This window comes from Ciconia boyciana, chromosome 2 (assembly GCF_034638445.1).
Source record: "Ciconia boyciana chromosome 2, ASM3463844v1, whole genome shotgun sequence".
Taxonomy (NCBI): Eukaryota; Metazoa; Chordata; class Aves; order Ciconiiformes; family Ciconiidae; genus Ciconia; species Ciconia boyciana.
Genome location: NC_132935.1, coordinates 156,838,493 through 156,864,090, shown reverse-complemented (window position 1 = coordinate 156,864,090; position 25,598 = coordinate 156,838,493). Strand labels below are relative to the sequence as shown.

The window sequence follows — 25,598 nt, the reverse complement described above, 5'->3', positions numbered from 1 at the left end:
AATCTAACTTGCCTTCCAAAGTATATCAGGTAATTTGTAACTTATTTAAAACTGATGTACTTCAGTGCATGCCCACTTACTATGAGTGCCAAGTAGAAAACCGGGATAGACATGCAGACTGCAGTACATGCCTGCATTCAGGTGTCCTGCAAGTTTGTGTCTTATGTCTCTGTTTGGATCTCATGTTTGCTGGAGGTACACAAAAAAGAACAGAGCACATGGTATAGTCAAGATCACAAACTGCTCCAGAAGTCACTCAGGCTTTGCCTTTATCTTAAAGGATTTACAACTTAGTATGAGACAAGCCAACGAAGGTTACTATAGAAAAAAAAAAGAAAAAAAAAGAAAAATAAATAAAGAAAAAGGGAAGTAAGAGTGTGTGTGTTTGGGGTAGGAAACCAGCAGCCTGACAGAGGGGAGGCTGCTGCAGCTCCACGGCCCCAGGCCCAGCTGGAAGGAAGACTGCGTGCGCACCCCCAGTGGGCACACACACAGTACAGATAGGCTTGTGCACATGGCCAGCCAGCCACACAGCCCCTCGCCACTCAGATTACCCAGTCGCTGGCCCCTGGAGCTCCTGGTCTCCCACTTGCATACATACACACCCACACACACCTGTATTCATATATACATACACTGACATACCGTATGCACGCGCCGCAGTCCCTCCAGCTCCTAGCACCCCAGACACATGGCCGCTGTGAACCTTTGCACATTTTCCTGGGGCAGGCACTTGTCTCCACATGCATATGCACAGAACAGACAGCCCCCTGAACCAGGAACATGGTTAGAAACTGAGTTTAATAAGGCACGACACACTGTGGTGATTGGGTGTGCAGGCCATGGTCGGACAAGCACACCGACCAGCCTGCTGCTGTGCTACTGGCCTCTTTTATCCCCTTTTCTCTCCATTTTCCCACACTTTTTCCACCCTTATCTGCCATAATCCACCCTTATCCACCCTAATCCCTCCCTTTTCCCAGCTTTGGTCTTTTCTCTAAACATCCCATATGTCTTGTGCAATCCCAAGATGCTCTTCCCGGCATCCCCTGAGGAGTCCCACACCCCTGCAGGCAGTAACCCCTCGTCTGCAGGGTGATCCAGGCAGCTGCTCCCGTTGACCCATCTGGTGGGTGGCACTTCTGGGACACAGAGCTGATGGCTCGCTGTGACGGCCTGGGGACGGGCTGGGGCAGCGGACCCTTGGCATGGAGCAGGTTATTGGGGTCCCTTCCTCCATCCTTGTTCTCCTTTGCACTACCGGAAATTAGCCTTTAATCACATAACCGAACAGGGTGAGGATGTATTTTGCCTTCATGGTCCTCAGGGCACAAAACATGACTGCTCAAAATCACACCAACAGGCCATTGCTTGAACCGCTTGCTCGAGGTTTGGTTTTTCTCCGGCAAGACGCCAACTTAATCCAGTGTGTCTTAATCCCTCCCTACGGCGGGGCCGCCCCGATCGCTCCGAGGCCCGCCTGGGCTCAGCGGCCCCGCCACAGGCCGCCCAGCACCCCGGGCTCACGCAGGCCGGGAGAGCCACAAGCGGAGCGCCACTGGGTCTCCGCAGCGCTCCACGGGCTCCCCGCCCTGAGCCCGGCCCTGCCTCCCCGCCTCCCCCCGGCGGAAGCGCGGGGCTCTCGCGAGAGGGACGGCCTCGCTCCCTCTTCCGGCGGCGTGCGGCTCGGCTCGGGCGGCCGGCATGGCGCTCTACAACTTCAAGAAGATCACGGTGGTGCCGTCCGCCAAGGTACGGGCGTCGCTTCCCCTTCGCCGTCCCTCAGCGCCCCTCAGCGCGGGGCGACCTCCTCCGCGGCTCCTGCCGCGCTCAGGAGAGCGCTGCCCGTCGTCCCCCCGCCCGCGCTGCTGGCGTGGCCTCGGCCTTCGCCTCCTCCCCCTCCCGCGGGACCCGTGGACTCGCCCTGGGCTAGTGCTCCTGGGCCTGGCGGCCTGTACCATGGGGGGAGGGGAGCGAGGAGGTCCTGTCAGACAGGGGCACTGCGGCCTGAGGAGGGGTCCGGGGGCTGCTCTTCTGCTCAGCCCTGCGGGGGTGTCGGGGTGGCCTCCACAGAAATCCCTCCTGCTTTCCTCCTTAGCCTCATCGCTGCGCACTCATTCAGAATAAAGTTCTCTCTCAGTCTAACGAAGGAGCTTTAGTTAAAAGTGTGGTGCGCGGAGCTGCTCGCGGGGTTGGGGCCTGCTGTGCTCACGGCTCGGTACGGCGGGGCGGGCGGCAGGGGACGGGCCTGCCGACCCCCCCGGGCTGTGGTGGAGCCGGGGTCGCTTCCCGAGCCACTGCTGTGGCAGACGCGGACGGGAGGCCAACCCTCAGTTAATTGACACGGAAACCGGAGAGGGAATGTGCAAACTGCTTGTTATTGCCCGGAGATGGGAACCCCTATTTCAGGTGTTTTATCATAAAACGCACATTGCAAACCATGTATGGCGTGGGTGCGCTTAACTGGTCTGCATGCTTTTCCACCAAAATAAAATTAATGGCTTTATAAGAACTTGACAATTTGTATAATTAATAATGTTTCCTTGATTGCAGGACTTCATAGATTTGACATTGTCAAAGACTCAGCGGAAGACTCCAACTGTCATTCATAAACATTATCAAATCCATCGGATTCGACATTTTTACATGCGAAAAGTCAAATATACTCAACAAAATTACCATGATAGACTCACTCAGATCTTAACAGATTTCCCCAAATTAGATGTAAGTGCTTTGTCGTTTGATCATAAAGGAACTTTGGTTTCGTGGCATCAGGAATACTTCTTCAACAGTGTATTGGTTTTATTCGAGTTTATTTTGGCCTGAGCAACATCTTGCTTATTCACTGTGTAGACAATTTTGACTGATTTCTGGTAGATTTTACTGGGAGTAATTTTCGGCAAACTTGTTCTGCAAAAATAGTATGTCCCTACTAAGAAAGGAAGTCTAAATTGTGCCCATGGATGGTCATTGAAGGGTGGGTTTTACAAGGTTTTAGCTGATCAAATATGTTCGCCAGAAGTTGCTGTTGAACAAAGAGAAAGTGTGGGGTTTCTTAAGTATGTTACGTCTGCTTATTTCTTCTTTGTGTGTGTGTGTATAAATTGTGCTTATGGTTAGTCTCCCCTAGAAAATATTTGCAGGAAGTAAGAAATATCCAAATATATCACATTGCTTCCCATCTTCAGTTCTTCAGAAGTTACTTCGATAACATAAACATTGTTCTTGGCCCCATAAAGGATAGTGTTGGAAACACACTCTGGCAAGGCGCACATAGTCTTAACTTCCCAACAACTGCAACTGGATCCACATGTCCAGTGGGGTTTTTTTATAGGCAGCTTTCTGCTCATGCTGAAATTGTTGACCGCCAACCATATTTTTTGAATATCCAGTGAGTATTACTGCAGAATTCCCACAAATATCTTCTGTATTTTGTTTATCATCACATGATAAAATTTCTGCAAATAAGTCCATAAGTAGATGAAATATTTTGTTTAAAAAATTTGAACTGAAGATGCTGCTTCCTTGGAAAGCTGAAGGATTTATTTGGGCATTGAAGAAACTCTTCTTATCCAGTTTTACACAGAATTTAATCTAGCACTCAGAAAAAGGCAGGAATTGATATTGGTGCTGTGTTTCTGGTATAGTATGAATTTGCTGTTAGAAACTACTTCTGCAGGCTTCTTGCAGTTTCCTTATTTAAAAAAAAAAAGCCTTCAAAGTTGTAATACAAAGTATTACACAAAGCAAAAGATGAAATGGAAACTCCGTATGAATGAATCCAAGATCTATTTGCAGAAGAAATTTGAAGTGATTAAGATTTATGCATTTAATGATCAACCAGATTATTTTTCTTGCATAAGATAGTAATTAAAACAGTTTGGCTTGTATTGTAATTTGTTTGCTGTACTGGAGAAAAAAAATGAACTTGCATAGTTGCCAAGAAATAGTCGTCTTAAAGAAGGAAAATATTAGGCTTAATTTTATTGTATGCTTTTGTTTTAGGATATTCATCCGTTTTATGCAGATTTGATTAACGTTCTCTATGACAAAGACCACTACAAGCTGGCTTTGGGACAGATTAATATTGCCAAGAATCTGATTGACAAGTAAGGGACATGAATTTCTTCGATTTTGTACCTGTCTGGTTGATTGTTGGCTAAATTCTTATTTCTTGTCTCCACAGTGTTGCTAAAGACTATGTGCGGCTGATGAAGTATGGTGATTCTCTTTACCGCTGCAAACAGCTGAAACGTGCTGCTCTGGGACGAATGTGCACGATTATCAAAAGACAGAAACAAAGCTTGGAATATTTGGAGCAAGGTTTGTGTTATAAATAGGCTAAAATAAGGTGTGTGAATTGGATGTAAAATTTATTCTTACGCTTAATAACAATTAGAAGAATGTGTTTAATACCGAATGTAGATGCATGAAACATAGAAATAGTTTCAAAGTCCCCAAATACTTAGAATTTATTTTTTAACTAAATAGTTTTCTCTTTGAAAATTCTTTAAATTTTATGGTATTACGAACAGCTGTAAAATGTTTTTCTTTGCTTCAAAGTCACAGCCATGCTTTTATTTATCAGTGTTTGCACTTAGGTATATTTGAAAAATAGTGCTAAACATTTTCCAAACATTACTCCTTACTTCAGGCTTATTCCTTCAGGTTATGTTGCCTGATTTGATGGGGTCATTCTAGCTAAAAGACAGTGGTCTTCATTTTTTAAATATTTGTTTCTTTTTTTGTTGTATGTAGATACTTGTGGAGTTCACAAACTATAATATGTTTTCATAAATGATCATTCAGTTTATAATGTCAGAAAAGTTATTAATTTGTATATAAACATTTCAGCATGTGAATTTTTATTCCATTTCAGTAAAACTTAAATTATCACAAATATTTAAAAAATCTTCTTTAACATTTCAGTGCGACAACATTTGTCTCGTTTGCCAACCATTGATCCCAATACACGAACTCTTCTGTTGTGTGGCTACCCGAATGTTGGAAAATCTAGCTTTATAAATAAGGTATGTGAATGTTTTTTTCAAAAATAATTCTGAGATACCATTTAATTAAAATAAGGTAACATTTAAACAATTTGATATCATTATGGCACTGTCTGATGTGAGTGGTAGCAAATTTAAATGTGTGACTAGAGGTTGAATGAAATACCTGGAGGGATAAATGGAAAATTGCTATAGATTTCACTCTTAAAAATCATTATCTTTTCCAAAATAGCATGGATCCCATTAATGTATTTTCTGATAGATAAATTCTTGCAGAGAAGCCAGAATAACCTTTTTTAGCTTTTTTAGTAGCAAAGGAAGTGTATTATAATTATTATATACTGCTTGCAACTTCAGGAAATTTTCAGTAAATTTGTGTGAATAAATCTTGTTTTAAGGTTACAAGAGCAGATGTAGAAGTGCAGCCTTATGCCTTTACCACAAAATCTCTCTTTGTGGGACATATGGATTATAAGTATCTGCGTTGGCAGGTAAGAACTGTTATTATTTTGCATTTTCTTCAAAGAGTTAACTGGTTATAATCTGGTTTGCCATTTTGCAATGTGAGTTGCGTTTTTGTGTCTTGATGAGACACGCTATGTCTGAGAGCTTGCTCTGCCAGGTACAGTGTGCCAAATGAGGGCAGTAGTCAAAATCTGTTCTAAAAATGTACATTTATGGGTGTGTTTTCAGTTTGAGGGAAGAATGGAAATGGAATTACTGACTAAAGCCAGCTCACTTTTTATCACTGTCAAATTTTGGGGCAGGGCTTTCCCTCCTTGTTCAATACTTGGAGTGTTGGTTATTCTGAAACCTCATTCTTCTCCCATTAGTCCATTTTCACATTCTCAATTTGGCTGAGTTTAGTCTTATTTATAACTGAAAGGAAAGAATATTGCTGGCTTAAAAAAGACACTATTGACCAGAAATCAAGCACATCTCCTGAAATAGCATATCAGTTATCTTGTACTAAGGCCTGACTTAATTATGTTAATTTTAGGTAGTAGATACTCCTGGTATTTTGGATCATCCTTTGGAGGATAGGAACACCATCGAGATGCAGGCTATAACTGCGCTCGCACATCTTCGTGCTGCTGTGCTTTATGTGATGGATGTATCTGAGCAGTGTGGGCATAGCCTGGAGGAGCAAGTAGAGCTCTTCAGAAATATTAAGCCGTTGTTTGCTAACAAGGTAGGTTTGGTTTACATTATTAATAAACCCCAGGTTTTTATAACATGATAACTTGAATTATGATTCTTTTTTTCTTTTTATTAGCCACTTATAATTGTTGCAAACAAATGTGATGTGAAGAGGATTGCAGAACTTCCTGAAGAGAGTCAGGTTAGACTACTTCTCCCACCTCTCTCTCTTTCTTCTGACATTTACAAAAATATTAGTGCAAGTGTTGTGGATGGATACCATTTGTATCAGGCAAAAACTTTTACATCACCATTTCTTTATCTAACTATTTAATAGTGTAATGGAAAGTAGCTTTCCAGGTCTTGACCCGTATCTTTCTTAAGTACTGTCTAACGTATATCCTTGCCTGAATATCATAAATGCCAAACAGCAAGTCCTGAGTGGTTTCAGAAATTTCTGACACTGTGAGAACTTTCAATTACTGTTGTAGTTGGAAGTAAGACTGAATAGCCTTGTTCAATAATTTCCATTTCAGTAAGAGTCCAGGGACAATGAGCATTAGACTGAGAGGTGCTGCTGAACAGTTGCAGTAGGAGGTCTTGCTGGGCAACACGTTGTGTATATGCAGGGCTAGTTCTTTTGTATCTACAAGTTCAAGGACGCATAGAATTTGTGTTTCTCTCTCTCTTTTTTTTTTCTTATGGGTCATTTATAGGTGCCTTTTAGAAAGTAGTTATTTGGTTATAGAAGAAGAAACTTTAAACAGAACTGTAGTTGTAAAGTTTCTGTCGTCTTTTTAGAAACATATTTTAATAAAATAGTAACAAGTTGCATGTATTGGTAGTGGATTAAAATTTCTGTTCTTAATGTATCGGTATATTAAGAAGTGGGCAGAATGTCATTCTTTGGGATAATATTTCTATTTTAGAAAATATTTGAAACTTTTGAAGCAGAAGGATTTTCTGTAATAGAGACGAGCACTCTAACAGAAGAAGGTGTAATCCAAGTTAAAACAGAGGTAAGTCTCTTTTATCTCAATTTCATTCCAAATGACCAGCTAACATTTTGCCTCATTTGTATGAATTTAATCTCAGTTAAACTGTGCATTACAGTGATAAACTTTAAGCATTAGAATCATAGAATCATTTAGGTTGGAAAAGACCTTTAAGATCATTGAGTCCAACTGTAAACCTAACACTACCAAGACCACCACTACACCATGTCCCTAAGCACCTCATCCAAACGTCTTTTAAATACCTCCAGGGATGGCGACTCAACCACTTCCCTGGGCAGCCTGTTCCAATGCTTGATAACCCTTTCAGTGAAGTAAAATTTCCTAATATCCAGTCTAAACCTCCCCTGGCGCAACTTGAGGACATTTCTTCTCGTCCTATCACTTGTTACCTGGGAGAAGAGACCGACCTCCACCCCTCTACAACCTCCTTTCAGGTAGTTGTAGAGAGTGGTAAGGTCTCCCCTCAGCCTCCTTTTCTCCAAGCTAAACAACCCCAGTTCCCTCAGCTGCTCCTCATAAGACACGTTCTCCAGACCCTTCACCAGCTTTGTTGCCCTTCTCTGGACATGCTCCAGCACCTCAATGTCTCTCTTGTAGTGAGGGGCCCAAAACTGAACACAGTATTCGAGGTGCGGCCTCACCAGTGTTGAGTACAGGGGGATGATCACTTCCCTAGTCCTTCTGGCCATGCTATTTTTGATACAAGGCAGGATGCTGTTGGCCTTGGCCACCTGAGCACACTGCCAGCTCATACTCAGCTGGCCGTTGACCAGCACTCCCATGTCCTTCTCTGCCAGGCAGCTTTCCAGCCACTCTTCCCCAAGCCTGTAGCGTTGCATGGGGTTGTTGTGACCCAAGTGCAGGACCTTGCACTTAGCCTTGTTGAACCTCATACAATTGGCCCCAGCCCATCGACCCAGCCTGTCCAGGTCCCCCTGTAGAGCCTTCCTACCCTCAAGCAGATCAACTCTCCCACACAACTTGGTGTCTTCTATAAAGTTACTGAGGGTGTTCTCGATCCCCTCGTCCAGATCCTTGATAAAGATATTAAACAGGACTGGCCCCAACACAGAGCCAGCCCTGGGGAACACTGCTTGTGACCAGCCACCGACTGGAGTAAACTCCGTTCACCACCACTCTTTGGACCCGGCCATCCAGCCACTTTTTCACCCAGTGAAGAGTACACCTGTCCAAGCCATGAGCAGCCAGTTTCTCTAGGAGAATGCTGTGGGAAACGGTGTCAACGGCTTTACTGAAGTCCAGATAAAGTGCGTGATTCTGTATAGCCTGTTGAGCCTCAGTGGACTTGGGTGCAAATGGAAAATGATATCTAATAGAAATCATAATTGAAAAAAAAATCTGTGAGTTTTTTCTGAGTCCTGTTGCTTTCTATTATTGTCAGCTCCTTGTAAAAAAAAAAAGGATCATATGCATCTTCCCATGATAGTTTTTATATAAAATAATTCAATGCTTTCTTGAGAGCTAGAGAGAGAAGAGATTAGACAGAAGATGAGATGTGAAGCTAGATATTTGGGATTGAAAGCCTACTGTGTCATTTGTTGTATGAGGAAGGCTTAATTCCTTACCTAATGTTGCCATGTGCCCTTTCAGGCCTGTGACAGACTGTTGGCCCATCGTGTTGATACTAAAATGAAAGGAAATAAAGTGAATGAAGTATTGAATAGATTACACTTGGCCATGCCAACCAAAAGAGATAACAAGGTAGGCTACGTGTTTACACTTTTTAGCGTATTTCCCAGTTCTACTTAAGTAGGATAAGAATTCTCTCACCTTAACATGTGAACAGATTCGTATGGTGAAATTTACTTATTTTTTATCTATAACTGCCTTTGCTGGTGGGAGAGTCAGCTTGGGATTTTGTATTCTTTAGAAATACATTACTCTGCAATGGTGATTTCTAGCATTATAAAAAAATTGATTCAAACTTTTTTTCCCTTTTTTATTCGGGTGGATTGTTGCATTAATTTCAGGAGCGGCTGCCTTTTATACCTGAGGGAGCGGTAGCACGTAAGAAACGCATGGAAGTAGACACACCCAGGAGGAAATTGGTAAGTGGCATCTCTTAATTGGGAGATCAGCAGATGGATTTTGAATTTGCTGTATTAGCCCATAGATTTAAAATTAGATGGTATATAAAGCCATGTATGTCTTTGCAGGAGAGAGATATTGAACTCGAAATGGGAGATGATTATGTTTTGGATCTTCAGAGTAAGTACTATACAAGAATCAGTATTATTAAGCAGTAAAATTTGGCTGTTTCAGTGTTAAGGGAGAATACCTAAACCTGACTCCTTTCAACTAAGTACCAATGCCACCATTTTATTGCATACTATCCTTTACTTCAGTTCCAGAACTGGTGATCTTCAGTGACTGTTCCTTGTTTCATAATGTCACTCAGTTTCCCATTTTAGAGTCACAGACATGTAGTGACTGGTCTGATGATTCAAGTGTTTTTTCCCTTCATTTCAGATTGTACTACCTCATTAATTCTTGATGCTCTCTTTGTTAAGAAAGTATCAATATGAGAGAGGCTGCATGTATTCTGTCTCAGCTGGATATCTGTTGCTTATTATGGCTTGGCAGTGGTTCTCACAATTATTGAACAATACTTGGCAGTAGGACGGAGATCAGAAGTACTTGTGAATACGTCAGAGACGCTACCAAATTCTTGGCACTTAGGGATATTACTTTTTTTTTTAGTTGTGACCTGAGTGTTGTTTTCTGTCATTGAACATTCTTTGAAATTATTTTTGTCTTTTTATTAATTTTTGTTATATTTTTAAGAATACTGGGACTTAATGAATTCATCTGAAAAATATGATAAGATACCAGAGATATGGGAAGGTCATAATATACTTGACTACATTGATCCAGATATAATGAGAGTGAGTTTTCCATTATTTTTACACTTTTCTTGCCTCTTTATCCCTTTATTTGTTTAGTGTAAATTACTGTATTTGTAGATTAAAAAGAATATGTCATGAGAACAAGTTCTTTTACATGTCTGCACTTGCCATGGGAAAAGATACTGTTTTCTGAATGATTAAGGACAGAATTTCAGAAGAATGGAAAATTGCTTTATCTTCTCAGAATGATGGTAACCTTACCTTTTCCATCTTAAAATATGAGGTTTGCAGGAGAAGTTATATTTCTTCATTGACTACAGACAGAAGGAATGTAGCTTTCAAACTTTATGTATTATTAATTATATGAAATTCACCCATCAAATTTATGTCTACTGGAGTGTGATGTTAAAGGAAATGGACTGAATTCTCAATTTATAACATTTTTATTTAATAACAAGCATGGTTCTTATTTCTTGCTGGTTGTTCAGGAGAAGTAGTGAGTGCAGACTCCGGAGCCTGCTGATTATGCAGTTGGGTTCATCCGAATTGGTGGTGTTCCAGACTCATGCTAAATGTAGAAGGAGAGGGGTTTTTTTCAGAGTGTGTTTCCAGAAATGGCACAGCTAGCACAGTTCACAGTATAGTACATCTGCATTCACGCAGCAGGCAGCTTTGGGGCAGTTGCACAACTACAGCCAAACTATAATGCGATGCGATCAAGTAAGACTGCATAGTAGTGTGCCCCATAGGTTCATAGTAATCTATATCACCAACAGCATTAAGTGTGGCTGGAGGGGTCATTATCAAGTAAACGTAGTTCCTTCTTTGAAGGGTCTGCATGCTGTCATGGCCCTGGGCCATGCAAAAATGTAACGTTGAGGATTATTGTAAGTCAAGGATTTGATGAACATCTTGATTTTCATTTCATCTCTTCAAAATCTAAGAAACTGGAAGAATTAGAGAAAGAGGAAGAGCTGAGAGAAGCTGCTGGAGAATATGACAGTGAACCAGAAAGTGAAGATGAAGAAATGATGGAAATCCGACAGTTGGCACAACAGATCCGAGAAAAGAAGAAACTGAAAATCCTGCAGTCAAAGGAAAAAGATACTCGAGGTCCGAGGATGCCTAGAACAGCTAAAAAGGCAAGTATAGAACACATTCTGTAGTACAATCTTGCTGATGTATAATAACTTTATGAGAACATAAAACAATATTGGGTAGTGGAACTGATCACTTTTTCTCATGTTTGGCCCTCTCACTTGCTGCTTGCTTCCTTCTGTGCTCCTAGGAGTTCTGGTTACTACTTAGCTGTGGAGGCCAAACCGAATGAGTGATAGTAGCCCTTTTTGTTTTGTGTCACACAAGTGAGTCTTTTGTAAAATTCTGTATATATTGCAGAAAAAGTTTTGAAGAATACAATTCAGCTCATTTAATTGGGTTGCTGCATCATATATTATTGTTGTTGCTTGTTTGTTTGTTTTAAATTCAAATAATTAGGAGAATTACATAACTACTTAAAATCACAATCATGTAAAACTTGTTTTGGGGCCCTCCCTATGTGGAAAAGATTGTATGTTTCTTTTTGGAAGCTAAGTATCACGCTTTCTAATGTCAGAATCTCTTGTGACCAGTCCAAGACAATTGCAAAGCAATGAACTGGTAACTAGACATTTTAAGAAAATGCATCTAGCTTATTTTGTACCCAGTGTTTCTTATCTTCCCCAAAGTGTGTGCCTTTTGGGAGAGAAGCAGACATTTCTGACTGAAATACCTCTCTTTGTCCCCTTCCCCGAAAAAGGCAAACTATGTGAAAGATCTTTAGGGAGTGCTGGGACATTGCAGTCCTGTGAAGAAGGATTTATGGGTGAAGAGAACTAAGTTGCAATAAATGAAATGTGAAGTTATGACTTTCATCATCTGCTTGTGAGATATGCCAAACGAATAAATATGTAGTGAGTGTAATGGGCTTATGGTGGTATATTAAGACAAAAAATAAGATAGAACCATACTTTTTTGAAAGAAACATGTTTTCTTAACTGTCTTTTTCCAGGTCCAGCGGAAGGTGCTAGAAAAAGAAATGACTGATCTTGGACTCGACATGACTAACAAAGATGATGTAAGTTTTTGCTAATTAAACACAATGTTTATCTAAAAGAGATCAGTTTCATTACACGCTGAATTTCTTTGAGCACATTTGAAATGCGTATTACAGTTAGCACCAGAGAGAGGTGGGATCTATTAAGGAGAAAATAGGAAACCCAGATGAGGGAGTCGATACTGGAATTTTTGAGTGACGTGATCAAAATATGTTGGGTAGGCTAACAAAATAACATTTATCAAGAATCACATATATATATATATATATATGCACTGCTTTTATTAGAACTCTTGGAATTTATATAGGATGCAAGAAGGGGGTTTAGCTAAACATACTTCTTAATTTTCAAGTCTGCTTTGTTGGATGAGACACTACTATGTCAGAAATAGTAATAATGACAGGTCAGGCTTATCTTTTTACAGTTCATTAATTCTGTGACTTGTAATTGAAGTTTTTGAGGGCAGCTGGCATCTTTAGATGTAAGGCAGCTGAAGTACTTCAAACATAGATTTGCCTTTGGGAGACATTTCATTTTATCAGAGATTTTTAAAAAAATCCATTTTGTACAGCAAACCCAGCAGGATTATGGCTATCTAGATCTTGAGACCTCAAATTCTTTCACTAAACAGGGAGTTAGGAAACAAGGAATGTTGACACTACACATCTGAAGCATTTATGCGTCTCAGAGCTGACATGCTATGTTGATTTAGGATTAAATTCCTCCTTCTCAGTGAGGAGGAATTTAATACTTATGCTGTAGGATGGCAAGTCTTCATGTCTGAAATTCTTCAGGGCTTTCCCTGTAAACAGGACACTGATCGGGGTAGGTTTCTTCATTGCTTTCTTGCTGTTGCAAAATTGCTTCAGTATTGCTTTCCATTAATTTGTCTGTGTCTTTTTATCCATTACTTACGAATGTACTTAGGAAGAAATCAGAAAACTGGAGTTAATAATTGTGAAAAGAATATGGTAATATTCACTGAAATTTGAGTATTACTGTAGGACAGAAAGGCAGTGCCCAACAGTTGACAAGGTCTTTATGCTACTATGGCATAACCAAAATAACGTATTACAGCAGTCTACTTGCTGGTTTTCATATTAGTCTAATTAGAAATGGGGCACGTCTGAGCTGATTTCTGTTTTTCATAATTAAAGTGATGTTTTGAATTTCAGGCACATTATGTGAGAAGGTCCCGTAGTGTTACAAGGAAACGTAAACGTGATGAGTCTGAAACCCCTAAATCTGTGGCACGCAGTCGCAGCTCCTCTCGCACACCACGGGATGTTTCTGGTCTTCGTGATGAAAAGGTTTGTTGAAGTTATTTACCTTTATAGCAATTAAAATGGCATGATCGTACTTAAACCAGCTTCTGGGAAACCCCATCCTAGGCTGGTTATGTTTGTCAAGAGTTCGTCTTTCTTCTCTTCGCAGCTTCATCTTCTGTTCATTTGAACTCTCTATACTTCAAAAATGCCTAGTTCGTTCTTAAAAATGTTGTAATAATACAGACTAAGAAAGTACATTTTAAATTTTTTTCTCTAAATGCAAGTATGAAGGAAGAGTTCTACAGACTGTGGAGTGCCACCTTTAGTAAGTTAGGAATTCCAGGGGCAGCGGGATCGTATTGTTAGCATACCGGAAAAAGAAGAGTTTTGCTAAGGAGGATTAGCATCACTTGCAGTGCTGCTGTCCCAGAGCTGCAGATGGTGGCATATGCTGGCTGTTAATGTCCTTGTTCAAATCATCTAGCTTAGTGGATTTTTAAAAGGTAAAGCTAGTTACCTGAGTTACTGAGGAAGTTACTCTGCATGTTTGTTTGTTTGTTTAAATAGATGGTGAAGAAGGTCAAGACTATGGCAAAGAAAGCTCAAAAGAAAATGAATCGCCTGGGCAGGAAAGGAGAGTCAGACAGACACATCTTTGACTTGAAGCCAAAACATCTGCTGGCTGGAAAGAGAAAATCTGGTAAAACGCAGAGAAGATAAGCAGCCTTCTGAATTAAAACTAAGTTTATTAAAACTAAGTTCTAGTCCTGTCTTCCTTTTTAGTCATCTAGAGTGTTTAAAAAGTACGTGGTTTGTGTTAGTGGTTAAGACTCATGTAAAACTAGATTTAAAGTGATTAAAGCTAGAAAGGTGAAGTATTTGTTGATGAAGCTACCATCAGAATTAAAAATGCACAGCTTCGTTAAGGTACTGCATCAGTAAGGTTCGGTTTGCTGTGTGCAAGTCTATTCTTTGATGTATAGCAAGTGATGAGTTTATGTTGCAGGTGCAGGCCGAAATTGGTGGGGAAGTAATGGGAGACTGACAAGTAGCACACAAGGCTCATGTGTGCGCACTGACCGGTTTTGAGTGAGTGGGAGAAATACTGCCAGTTTATGAAGCTGAACAGTGACCACGCTGGAGGAGTGACTGCACTTTGAGTGCTGACCTGCCATCTGTAATGGCCTAAACCAGCACAGGCAGAGAAGGTCCCAACTTTTAACATTTCAGATATGTAGAAAATGAGGATCAGACTGAAATTTTGTCCTGAGTGTGTGTCAATTACGGTATTGTCATCCTGTACTTAGGAAGACATTTACTCTTCAGCAGCCGGTAAGACAAAAATTCTGTATCTGTTCAAGGCAAAAATATATTCTCAAATGTGAAATATTCCCTTTTTCTCCCTCGTTGGTCAAGAACAAGGTAGGAATTACCTAGAAGTTCGTAAAATTACACATCGTAAATGTGTTGCCTGAACGATACACCTAAAAGGCAAAATTTTAAAGAATAAACTGGAATACAATGAAATATGCATGTTAAAACAAACAAACAAAACCCCCAAAAGGTAAGGGGGAAGAATCCTTAGGGTTTTTTTTAAACTATTTTTAAATACGATAGGGTAAGAAGAGTGTTCAGATGTCAGCTTGAGCACATTGGAGCGTTAGTGTAAATCCATATTGTTTCCCTTATCTGCTTCATGTAATGAATTTGGTATCAAGAACATTGTCACGGTGCAGAGGAGTTCAGTGTCAAGAAAAACTTTTATGTCAAAACTTTTAAGGGATTGTGAAGAACTGTTTAGCAAAACTTTGCTTTCAGCTTCCTTACGCACATGATTTCTACTTCAGGGCCAGCTTTTGCTGGCCATTTGAACTAGAAAAGTAGAACTTTGTTACAATAATGTAGGCCCTGCCGCCCCAATCGTACTGCTTTGGTGAGGGTTAGTAGGCACACTGTTGTTTGTAGTGTACTGAATGACAGAGATTATTCTCCATGTGGCTCAAAGTCTGGAAAGAAAACAACAGTCCAAGGCTTTAGGTTAGGTATTTTAATCATACTCTTATCTTTAAGATAATATTTTATTTTAAAAGTGTTTTAAGTATTTGAAAAGTACCCTAATACCTTGCTTGGGTAATGCGGCTGATGGTTGCACTGCATTCAGGAGAGCTGTTACACTGCATTACTGTTCCCTCACCCGCTATTATTTGCTTCAAGACAACACATTGGGTCAACATACAACAAGCTTGGCTCTAAACCCTGTAAGTGTTGAACCCCTCGCGATGCTGGCACGCAGAAGCTTCAGTGCTGCAGTCACACTTGTAATGAGAAAGAGAAACATGTTAACCACTGGAAAAATCTAGTTTCACCTTGAAACCAGACACAGACTGGTTACAACCACGTTTACATGCAAGGAGAAGTGGCACGAACAACATCCTATTTCATCAAGACACCTCTGGGAGAAGTTAACTTCAGAAATCTACATTGAGTAGTCTGCTAACAGAAGAAACCCCAATTAAGCTTTTTTGGGGAAAAAACCCCACAAACCAAACCCAAAAAGCTTTAATTCAAACTGAGATACCCTTGATTATTTGTCTTCTTAAAAAAGCCTTCCATTTTACTTGTTACTAGCAACTGGCTGCAAGATCAAAAAGGATTAGCTCTTACACTATGGTACAACTTCCGATTAACTGAAATTAAGACCTGGTGTAAGTCCACAAATTGTCAGTCTTGACTTCTGGAGTTCAAGGGATTTGAGTTGTCCAGGAACGACTATTACAGTAGATGTTGCAGGGAAAAAACCTTCTATCAAGATGCCTTTGTCTTCTGGAAGATGGAGAAGAGTCACTTAATGCACATCCCTTCTCCAAGACAGGCTACTTCCAGGGTTAGAGAGGTACCATTCACATTTGGTATAACTGACCCTTTTTTTTTTTTTTAAGAGATGTCCAGTCCTTGGTCATCAACTAACCAGAAACAGATGGTGGGGAAAAAAACCAAACAACCCCCCCAGTGTTTGTTATCTAAAGCTAGGACACACAGTGCAGCACTACAAAGTGAAACTCAGTCCACACCGACAATTTAATTACTTAAGCTTTTATGTGTTTGGTTAATTATAGAGTAGCTGAAGAGATTTGCTTTCTGCAATTAAAATCATCCTGATTACTTTGAACTAATTGGTTTTTTTCTTCAGCCAACTACTCTTTTCAACATCAATGCAGAACTCAAATTCTTTTGCAATCGCCCTTTTAGAAGGCGTAGTCATGTGAAGTTGGGAACGTACCAGCTCTACCAAACGAGCTGGGCAGGAGGCGCCCAAGCTCCCTTGCAGTGTGTGTACTTACGCAAGGAAGTAAGAGCAACCTGGGCTGAGGATCTTCCATATCACAGGAGGTAATGGAGAAAGATGAACCCAGGGGTTTCTTATGTGACCGTTACCCATTTTACATGAGATCAAGCTTAACTCACCCAAGAGGAACAGGGCTGGGGGAAGAGGAGGTCAAGAGAGAAGAAAAAACATCAGCTATAACCATCTCTGTATGAAATTATTTGTTAAACATGCTCCAGGTGGAACGATTTTCTGCACTCGAGTCATGAGTTGCCATAGTGTTAACGAGACAGCACATCATTGCTACCTTCAGCATCTTTTACCCCAGCTATTTACATTCTGTGTATTTTTTCATGATCAACATATTTGTTCAAGTTATGTAAGTTATCCCACCACTTAAAAAGAAAGGTCTCCGCAATTAGTTTAAACCACGGAGTAATCTTAACTTCATTCTTGGAGGCTTTGTCCAAGAGCTGTTTCAGTTCTTTCTGTGTCACGTAGCAGTAGCTTTGGATCTCATTAGGGTCAGGATTCAGCGTTACATCCTTCTGTACAAATAAGATATAGTCTATCTCGTGTTCACCCCAGATCCCATCAGACTTGGCCTTGTAGTGAATTCGTGTCAGATAGGAGATTTCTTCTGGAGTTACCTACAACCAAAACACTTGTCAGAACCGGTGCCAAACCAGAGTAACTGCACTGCTAGGCATTACAGTAGAATTATCAGCTATTACCCTTTTCCTTAAAAATTATTATTCCCCCAAGCGTACAATTGCAATGTACTTCTCCACAAAGAATTGCTATGAAAAAAAATTTTTATTGCACTTTGATGACATGAGTTGCACAGCATTTCTCTAGTCAGACTCATCCTCTAATATTTTGAGTGGATTTCTTCTACACAGTAAGTTTTAAATAACGTTTACCGGGGCTTAACACACACTTACTGAAGCGCTGATGAACACAGACACTTGCACCTACCCCTTACCTCCCAAGGAGAAGACCTGACAGCCAAGGCCAGAACTGTGTACTGACAGACCACATACAACCCGGATCTACCAGGGATCTGTGCAGACCAGGTAATTAGTGCTGGGGACAACCTAACCACCATGTTTCCCAGTAGCACGCTGCTTCTCCCACGTCCCATGACACAAACATAATTAGTTACAAAACATGGAAGGAGATTTCAACCACGAGCATGATTCAGCCAACTTCACCCTTCTCTCTGTGCACTCCTGAACTGCCACCAGAAAGGAAGGTCCCAGAAGCGGGCTGTGTGATTGCTCTGGAAGAGACACCAAGTGCCCAGGCCACCCTACTTCCCCTAGGAAACTTGGGATTGCAGAGGGACTTGTACACGAATGCCGGCAGCAGCTCACCGCGATGCCCTCCAGGAGCACCAGTCGTACAGAACGTGTACAGCACTCTGCCATCGGCCTGGAGGAAGGACGGCACATTGCCTTCCTCTGGGCAAGGAGGACAGCCTCCCCAGCTGGAAAACACGTAGGCGCCTATAGTCAGACCTGAAGCAACACAACCCTTCATTGCAGCGTGATAAAACTCATATTTAGTTTGAAGAGTGCACACTCTAAAATACCATTTAGTGATATCAGCTTTTGAGACTCTGGAATATAGATGAAGAAGTCTCAAATTCACTAAGTTCTCTACATCTCCAAAGTTAAACTCATTTTTAGGTTTCAGACTGACCCTGTCTGCCAAATGCAGTTAGTCTGTAAACTGGCAAATTGGCAAGAATTCCCGTTTCTCCTTCCTTCCTTTACCTGCTCCATGGGAATTCCTAACTCTGCTTTCAGTCGTCTCTGTGCTGCTCTCCGAACACCAATGGCATTATTTTCTTCCAGTTCTAGTGGATGGCTCAGAGGATGACTACAACAAGTGTTGGTAAAACAATCTGCAGGAAAGAAGTCTGTATCAGTACATTTTTGACATGTATAAAGCATTGCAAAAAAAATCCCCCAAAAACAACAACAAAAAAACCACCAAACCAAAAAACTCAGAGATGTAGGACAGTTATTCAACACGTCACAGCTTTGTTTCTCTTCTAGAGAAGGGTCACAAAGGAAGGAGGATATTTTCACCCCTTCTTTTTCTTTACATTTTTTGCACCAGGATTTGTCTCTACCAGGTACTACTTTGCAGGTTAGTGTTTGACACACATGAACACATACGTTCTCATACCCAAAACAGCATCTACTTAGACAGCCAGCTTATAAAGATGTTTATCCTGCACATGCTAATTAAAATTACTTTGGGGAGTTCATATGCAACAGAATATTGAAAATATTCCCAGAGTGTCAAACCCAGCTGACAATTAGCAGAAGTAAACAAGCAGCTAAGGTTTGTGTTTAAAGGACAGATCCTCTATACTCTGCTTCAAGTTCATTAAAAATTACTTATGAGTTATGTAGAATAACTGTGATTGGACAACCTTTCATCTGAAGAGTCTAGCTCAAAAGCATCTAAAATAGAGTCTGATCAACTACAAACTACACTCAAGCATTTTGATTAGTTAGCAGTCAAGGAAAAAGAAAATCTCTAAAGTAAGATTGCCTTGGAAGGAAAAAAAGGTCTTTCTTCCTTGAGTTGAAGAGAGTTAGAAACACTTGAATTTGTTTTCCATCCAAAATTCTGAAATGGATAGCTTTATGCTTCCTCCAGCATCTCATGTAAGCTATTTTTCTTTCATTCCACTTCTTATTTTTATGCCTCTCCATTTGCTTTTGATAGTAATAGTTCGGGAGTCTTCAAAAGTCATGCACTATATACTTTGGCCGCACAGTCTCACTTCTTCTATAGTTAAAAAAGCGTTTGTTAAAACATACACAGATAAAGGTCCACGTATCTCACTGAAGCACAACGCAACTGCTCCCCAAGCAGCAGGGCTCCACTATACATCGACCACGTGTCTTTACCAGTGGAATCAGAACAGTCTCCACAGCTGCCAGAGCAATTTCTTCAACTCCACTAAGTATGTATTGCAGCAGAGGAGGTGAATAACACACACTCTGCACTTGCATAAACAGGATCAAACATGTCAGGGCACAATCATTTCCCAAGAGTGGGTATAACAATAAGCTAGCGTTCCCATTATCTTACTTCATCCACAAGATAAGTACATCTTGAACTCTTAAAAGTATTTAGAAGTATTTCCTCTCCAAAGTAGTAAATTCTAAAACCTCAGAATGAGTTACACTGCAAGATTAGCCTGGCACAATTTTTAAAATATTGATTTAAATAAAACATTTTGATAAATACAATCTGTTTCAATACTAACCTGGAAATGTAATTTTTGCATTTGACCTCTGCTGCAGCAACAGTTTATTTTCTGTATTAAATAAGAAAACACTGAAAGCTCGGTGCAGTAATCCTAAAAATAAAAAAACCACGGAGAGCTGTTTAACAGAGGAGAAAAAACCATAGAAAGACAGTTTAAGGGCTTAGAATGGCCTCCTTTTTGGGTAATCTAATTTAAAATTTATATATGCTAAAAAACAAGGATATGACAAAAAAATCAGTTGTTATTTAGTTATTATTTCTATGTCTAATCAGTTATTATTTCTATGTCAGCTTACACAAAACACTGTGAAATTAGAAAAGTGCTAAGAACAACAATGCAACAGAAGAGTTCTACTAAACTCGGTCAGTTCACCATTCTGAAGATGCATGTTTGGGCAAGCTTCTAAGGAGGGCTCAGCATGCGTAAATTTACTATCAAAAAGAGATGACTCAAAAATTCCTAAAAAACTGTATGGAATTTCAAGAAGCTTCAGGAATTGCAAAAGTACAAACTTCCTCAAAAACAGTACAGTTGCTGTTTCCTGCAACTTTTTGAGTTTGTTATTCCTCACCTTTCAGGAAGATGCCTCCCCCAAGTACGGAAAAGGAGATCACAAACTACTGTGAGAGATTCATGAATCTGACCAACCTCAAATAAAACCCACAATCAATTAGAATTACAACAATTAAAAAACCCCTTTCCTATTAGCAGTATTTGAAGCAGAACTCTGTGTGAACTACTTAAAAATTAAAGTCTCTTCTACTTGAAAAGAACTCAGCAAAGAAGCAAGTGGCATCCTTTAGAAAAAGCTACATAGAATCAGGTATCTATAACAGGAAAGTAATACTATTTTATAATCAAAATGTGATTAAAAAATATTTATCAAGACACAGAGCTTATATCCGCAATCACCCATTTCTCTCCTTTGCCACTGCCTCCAATTGTGTGTTCCCTCATATTGAACTATTTTTAAAATTAGATAGTGTAAGCTGGGGGAGGAAGGGTGTGTGGGGGAGTACTTGCTCTGGTTTGATCAACACTCACCTGAGATCAAGGCTTTAATTTAATCATGACTATATTTCTGAAAATATTCAATCAACTTAATACTTCAGTTAAAAGGTAAGCAAGCTGTACCTTTATCAATGTTTTCATTCAAGTGACAGTTTTTTTTGGTATCCGCTCCAATCTTATTATCATTTTCATCAATAAGGATGCACATCTCTGCCAAGAGCTGCACCTGCTGCTCATCCAGGTGATCTGTGTTTACTTCAGGCATTGTGACAGTAGGACACCTTCTGCTGAAAAAAATAAAGAAGAGAAGAGTCATTCAGTAATACTAACGTCTATAAGGTTCTGGGCAGTGTGTCAGAAATAATCAAACGGCTAGGTTTTCTGACATGGTGTAAATTGTGCACGAATTATATTTCTGGGGTTTTACATGCTTTTGGATTTCTGGGACTTCCTACCCATAATACCAAATGTTGCAATATGATGTGTAGGTGCTTAAAAGATTTATTTTTTGTTTCTCTGAAACTCCATGCAGCAGCTGCTGCAGGACAGATGTGCCAAATGTAACGTTTTGATGGGCTGGTAGTATAAGAAATCCAGTTATAAATTTCACCCAGAACGAATGACAATCCTGCCTAACCCCACAGCCCAGGCACGTTCTGCACGCCACCGCTGGGTTACGTTTATGATGCCAGGCAGCACGTGCACGTGTATTTCCCCCCCCATCGGTAAGAACTAAGTAACAAGGATTCCCTAACCAGGTCACGCAGCCCAAGGCACTTCCAAAACACCCCCCAACCCCTGTCTTCGCGGCCCCTGCCCCGCTGCCTCTGCCCGCCGTGGGAATGCTCCAGCCAGCTCCCATACTCCCGCCGACCCCTCCCTCCGCAGCCCCCGTCCCCGCCGAGCCCGCTCTCTCAGCAGCCGCCCCCGCGCCCCCTCTCCCCAGCCCCGTCCCTCAGCAGCCCCGTTCCCCTTCGGGGAGCGGCCGTCGCCCCTCCGTTCCCCTCCCTCACCTCTCGGCCCGGGCCTTCCCCCCGCACAGGCCGGCGGCGGACGCGAGCGGCTGGCGGCAGCCCCACACGCGACGGCGGCAGCAACGCCCCTCAGGGACGGCGGCTCCGCGGCGGCCCACAGCAACGGCCCGCCGCAGCACGCGCCACATCGCCCGTCACCCCGCTGCCGCCAATGGCAGCGCCCCCAAACACCGACGTCACCGCATCGCCCGATCGCCCCACTGCGGCGCGAGCTGCCCAGGAGGCGGGACTAACAGTGGCAGAAGGGAAAGGCGTCGGGCGCAGCCAACCGCCACACAGCTAGGTGGAGGCCCTGAGCAATACGGAGAGGGGATAACGGCGAGGTAGCCAATGGGAGCGGGAAGGACGGGTCTGGCCGCGGCCCCGCCCAGAGGGGCGCAGCCATTTCCGGCAGGGTGGGCGGTGGCGAACGGGCGGGGCTGTGGCCGTTCTGCCGCCGCTGCGCAGCCGCAGAAGTGCGGTGTGGGCGCGGGCTCCCTTCCGAGCTGAGCCCCGACGGCGAGGCGCGGTTCCGGACGCCTTCCGTCGCCAGCCGCCGCTGAGGCGACACCGAGGCCCGTTGGTTGCGGGGGTGTGCCGGGGCACGCAGCCGCCCGGCGGAACCCGGCGAAGGCGGACGGGCAGGTTCGCCAGGCTGGGGCGAGGCCGGACGTTGACCGGCGCGCTGCAGTGCGGGCAGGGCACCGCAGGAGAGCGGCCTGCAGGCCTTCAACTGGGGAGCGAACTGCGTTGCACGTGCTGTTGCCGTGACTTGCAAAGGTGAAAGGCGCCGTTATCTTCTCTTAGTAAGCAGGAGGTTCGAGTATTTCTGTTGTTAAGCACTGCTGCTTGTCTTTTCACCCATCCGTGAAAGCCGAAGGATGGCACCAAAGTCCCATCTCCCACAAATGTGCCTGTGTTTGTGGCAAGCAGTTCCAGGACTGAATTTCTGATCAGTTCTGGGAGCATTCTTTCAGGTAGATGCTGTAAGACTGTAGAGTCACAGGCCTTTTTGGCAGTCTCTGTAGCATGTTTAATCTTAGATGTTTTTCTTTACTCCATGGAGCATCCCTTGAATTAAAGAAGTGAAGTGTGTCCCATACAGATCACAGCCTGTGGCACTCTCAGAAGTGGGGAATACCGGCGAGTGGTCTCCCCTCCTTCACTGACAGCCACAGTTTGTAGAAGACAATTACTGTGTTAGTCAAGCTCTGAAATTGCCTAACTCATTAAGTTCTTAAGGGACAGAGAAGGAAACACCCAGTTTCTAGGTAGGAATCAAGTGTAGGCAAGGAATCAAGCGTAGGCAAGATGTCACGATGAGCTGCTCAGATAAGGTAGTTCTAGATATGCACAGATACCCAGTCTAAAGGCAAAGGAACTTCAATACCAGCCTCTGTAGAAACTTCACACCACCACAGTTGAGTACCTTCTGAACAAGACTTCTTTTGCTGGTTTATCACCTGTCCATAGGCTTGGATTTATGGTTAGATTCCACAAAAGGCCTAGAAATGACGGTTCACATGTTGTCTTGGAGGCATCACTTTCTGATTGCCTCTCAGCTCATGTCCTAGCATTTCAGTCTGGTTTGTTTTGATTTTTCCTGCAAACAGGACAGATGGCCTCTCACTGAGAGATACCATCAGCAGAACAAAATGTGCAAACTGACAGTAGCTTACAAGGCGGGTATCTTACAGGGGTTCCCCTGTGCAGAGCTTGGTGAAGGGAGAGTAAGGGCTGGAGGTGGTTTGAGCGGAAGCCACTTGAAACCAGCAGAGAGCATCAAAAGTAAAAAATAATAATAAAAATAAGAATATGCCAGCTGCTGCATATCCCTTTAATGATAGAAAACACAACATAAGAACATTAATATTAATATTGTATTATTCATTAATACATTACAAGTATAATATTCATGAAAACAAAAACATTAAGAATAATGAACTCTCAGATAGGACTAAAATGTACAAAGATTACTTTTTATCCTGAGTCACTGTTTAGCATGAAAACACAGTAACTGGAGATTGAGCTTTATAGAAATACTGGGAACATCCTTCACCATATCGATCACATGCTAGTTTCATTGTTCCAAATGAAAGAAACCCCAATTTTTCTTCCAGCATTCTCCTAATGTAATACAAGCCACACAAATCTATGAAAAATACTGTGACTACTGAGATGGACATACAAACCAGCATTGCATATGAAGACAACAGAGTTAACAACCAACCCTCCTGAGAGTGAAGCTCTGTTGGAATAGAAACTTCTACCCTAAAAACCAGAGATGTGGTCTGTACATGGGGCACAGCTGACGTATGATATACACCAAGGAGCAGATGTACACAGTGACGTTTGGGCTACACGGTGGAGGGATACCAGAAAAGTGTCCCTATAGATTATGGGGAAAACGGATTTTTTTTCCTAGTAATAACTGTTGGGAACTTCTATACAGGCACTTTAGAACCTGACTGTCAGAAACAACTATAGTTCCTGTCTTGGGCAGACAAACAAAGGGCTTCACCTGGAGTGATGTTTGTGAGCACCATGTCGGACAAGTCCGGGTGGATAATGAGAGGTAAAAAGGCAGCCAAAAAGGATGAGAGCACCAAAATAAACCCTTCTCACAAAACAGACAAGGGAGAGACCTCCCAAGCCTTTAACCAAAGACACTTTCAGGATCAGGTGTTTTATGTCACCTGTATCATCTTCTTGTTGCTCCCCTCCAGACTTGCCCTGTACATTCAAACAAGCTATTTGTGTTGAAAATAAAGTATCCTCATTTTTTGTAATGGTGTGCATTTCATTGAAACCTCAGAACTTTTACTCCACCCCATGTAAACAAAAGCATGTCTGAAGTGACATATACATTCCTTTGAGACTTGATTTAATTTATGCATCTCTCGAAGTCTGCTGACTGTTTCCAAACACTCTGCTAATAAGAGATAAGCAGTTTCTTCTCATCACTGGGAAGTCTCTCATTTCACCTGAAAATCCAACCAGCTGCAAATCACTGACAGAATTTTGCTATCTACTAAGATAAAGGGAAATGCAACCCCCACCAAACTGGAGGAAAATATCTTAATTCTCCAGCAAGTTAAACAAGAAGACGGTAAACCACAGGATGAAGTAAATACTGAAGAAACCTGGGATACGACCCCAGCCTAGAACGCATAGACTCTTGAGACGACCCTCTCCTCAGTTTTCAGCTTTGCCAAGGAAAATTACGTCTTTTTCCCACCCTTCACATGCAATCTTCCCTTTTTAAGCTTCCTGTTCACTTGTTCTAATGTTTAAGCCTCCCAGTTCACCCTTCTCAGCTATAGAGCTATCCTTGTTCCTGGTGTCCCTGAAGAATCCTTCTCGGAACTCTGCTCCTGCCCTGGAGTCATAGCTCTTCAGAAAACATTTGTCTAAGCGATACACTTAAGTGCAGAGCAAACAACAGCCTGGGTTTTATCTGAATTGGGAGGTAAATACCTCCCAGTCCTAACTAATCTGCTGTTGTTCGCTTGACCCTTCTTTCTTAAAAGGCCTGTTTCAGGAAAGTGGGTTGGCTTC

At 42.0% G+C, this 25,598-nt stretch overlaps 2 protein-coding genes across 3 annotated transcripts; one reads left to right on the top strand and one right to left on the bottom strand.

The window, feature by feature from the left end:
• The first annotated feature begins 1,610 nt into the window (after window positions 1–1,610).
• On the top strand, window positions 1,611–14,154 carry GTPBP4 (GTP binding protein 4). The gene is made up of 17 exons (XM_072854671.1): window positions 1,611–1,752; window positions 2,554–2,724; window positions 4,006–4,109; window positions 4,187–4,323; window positions 4,930–5,030; window positions 5,408–5,500; window positions 6,010–6,201; window positions 6,286–6,351; window positions 7,079–7,168; window positions 8,777–8,887; window positions 9,157–9,234; window positions 9,343–9,394; window positions 9,971–10,071; window positions 10,977–11,174; window positions 12,083–12,148; window positions 13,304–13,438; window positions 13,964–14,154. Exons 1-17 carry the CDS (start codon window positions 1,705–1,707, stop codon window positions 14,114–14,116), a joined length of 1,896 nt encoding a protein of 631 aa, XP_072710772.1. The 5' UTR covers window positions 1,611–1,704; the 3' UTR covers window positions 14,117–14,154.
• Window positions 14,155–15,438: 1,284 nt separating this feature from the next.
• IDI1 (isopentenyl-diphosphate delta isomerase 1) lies at window positions 15,439–22,283 on the bottom strand. Of its 2 annotated transcripts, none has more exons than XM_072854670.1 (5): window positions 22,041–22,283; window positions 21,151–21,311; window positions 20,014–20,106; window positions 18,500–18,630; window positions 15,439–17,371 (listed from the first exon to the last, which is right to left on the bottom strand). In XM_072854670.1, the coding sequence occupies exons 1-5, from the start codon at window positions 22,187–22,189 to the stop codon at window positions 17,054–17,056; spliced, it is 852 nt and encodes a 283-aa protein (XP_072710771.1). In that variant the 5' UTR covers window positions 22,190–22,283; the 3' UTR covers window positions 15,439–17,053. The 2 variants fall into 2 exon arrangements, with proteins under 2 accessions (XP_072710771.1, XP_072710770.1); XM_072854669.1 differs by having other exon boundaries at window positions 15,440–17,371; window positions 21,151–21,314; window positions 22,041–22,282.
• Window positions 22,284–25,598: the final 3,315 nt, after the last annotated feature.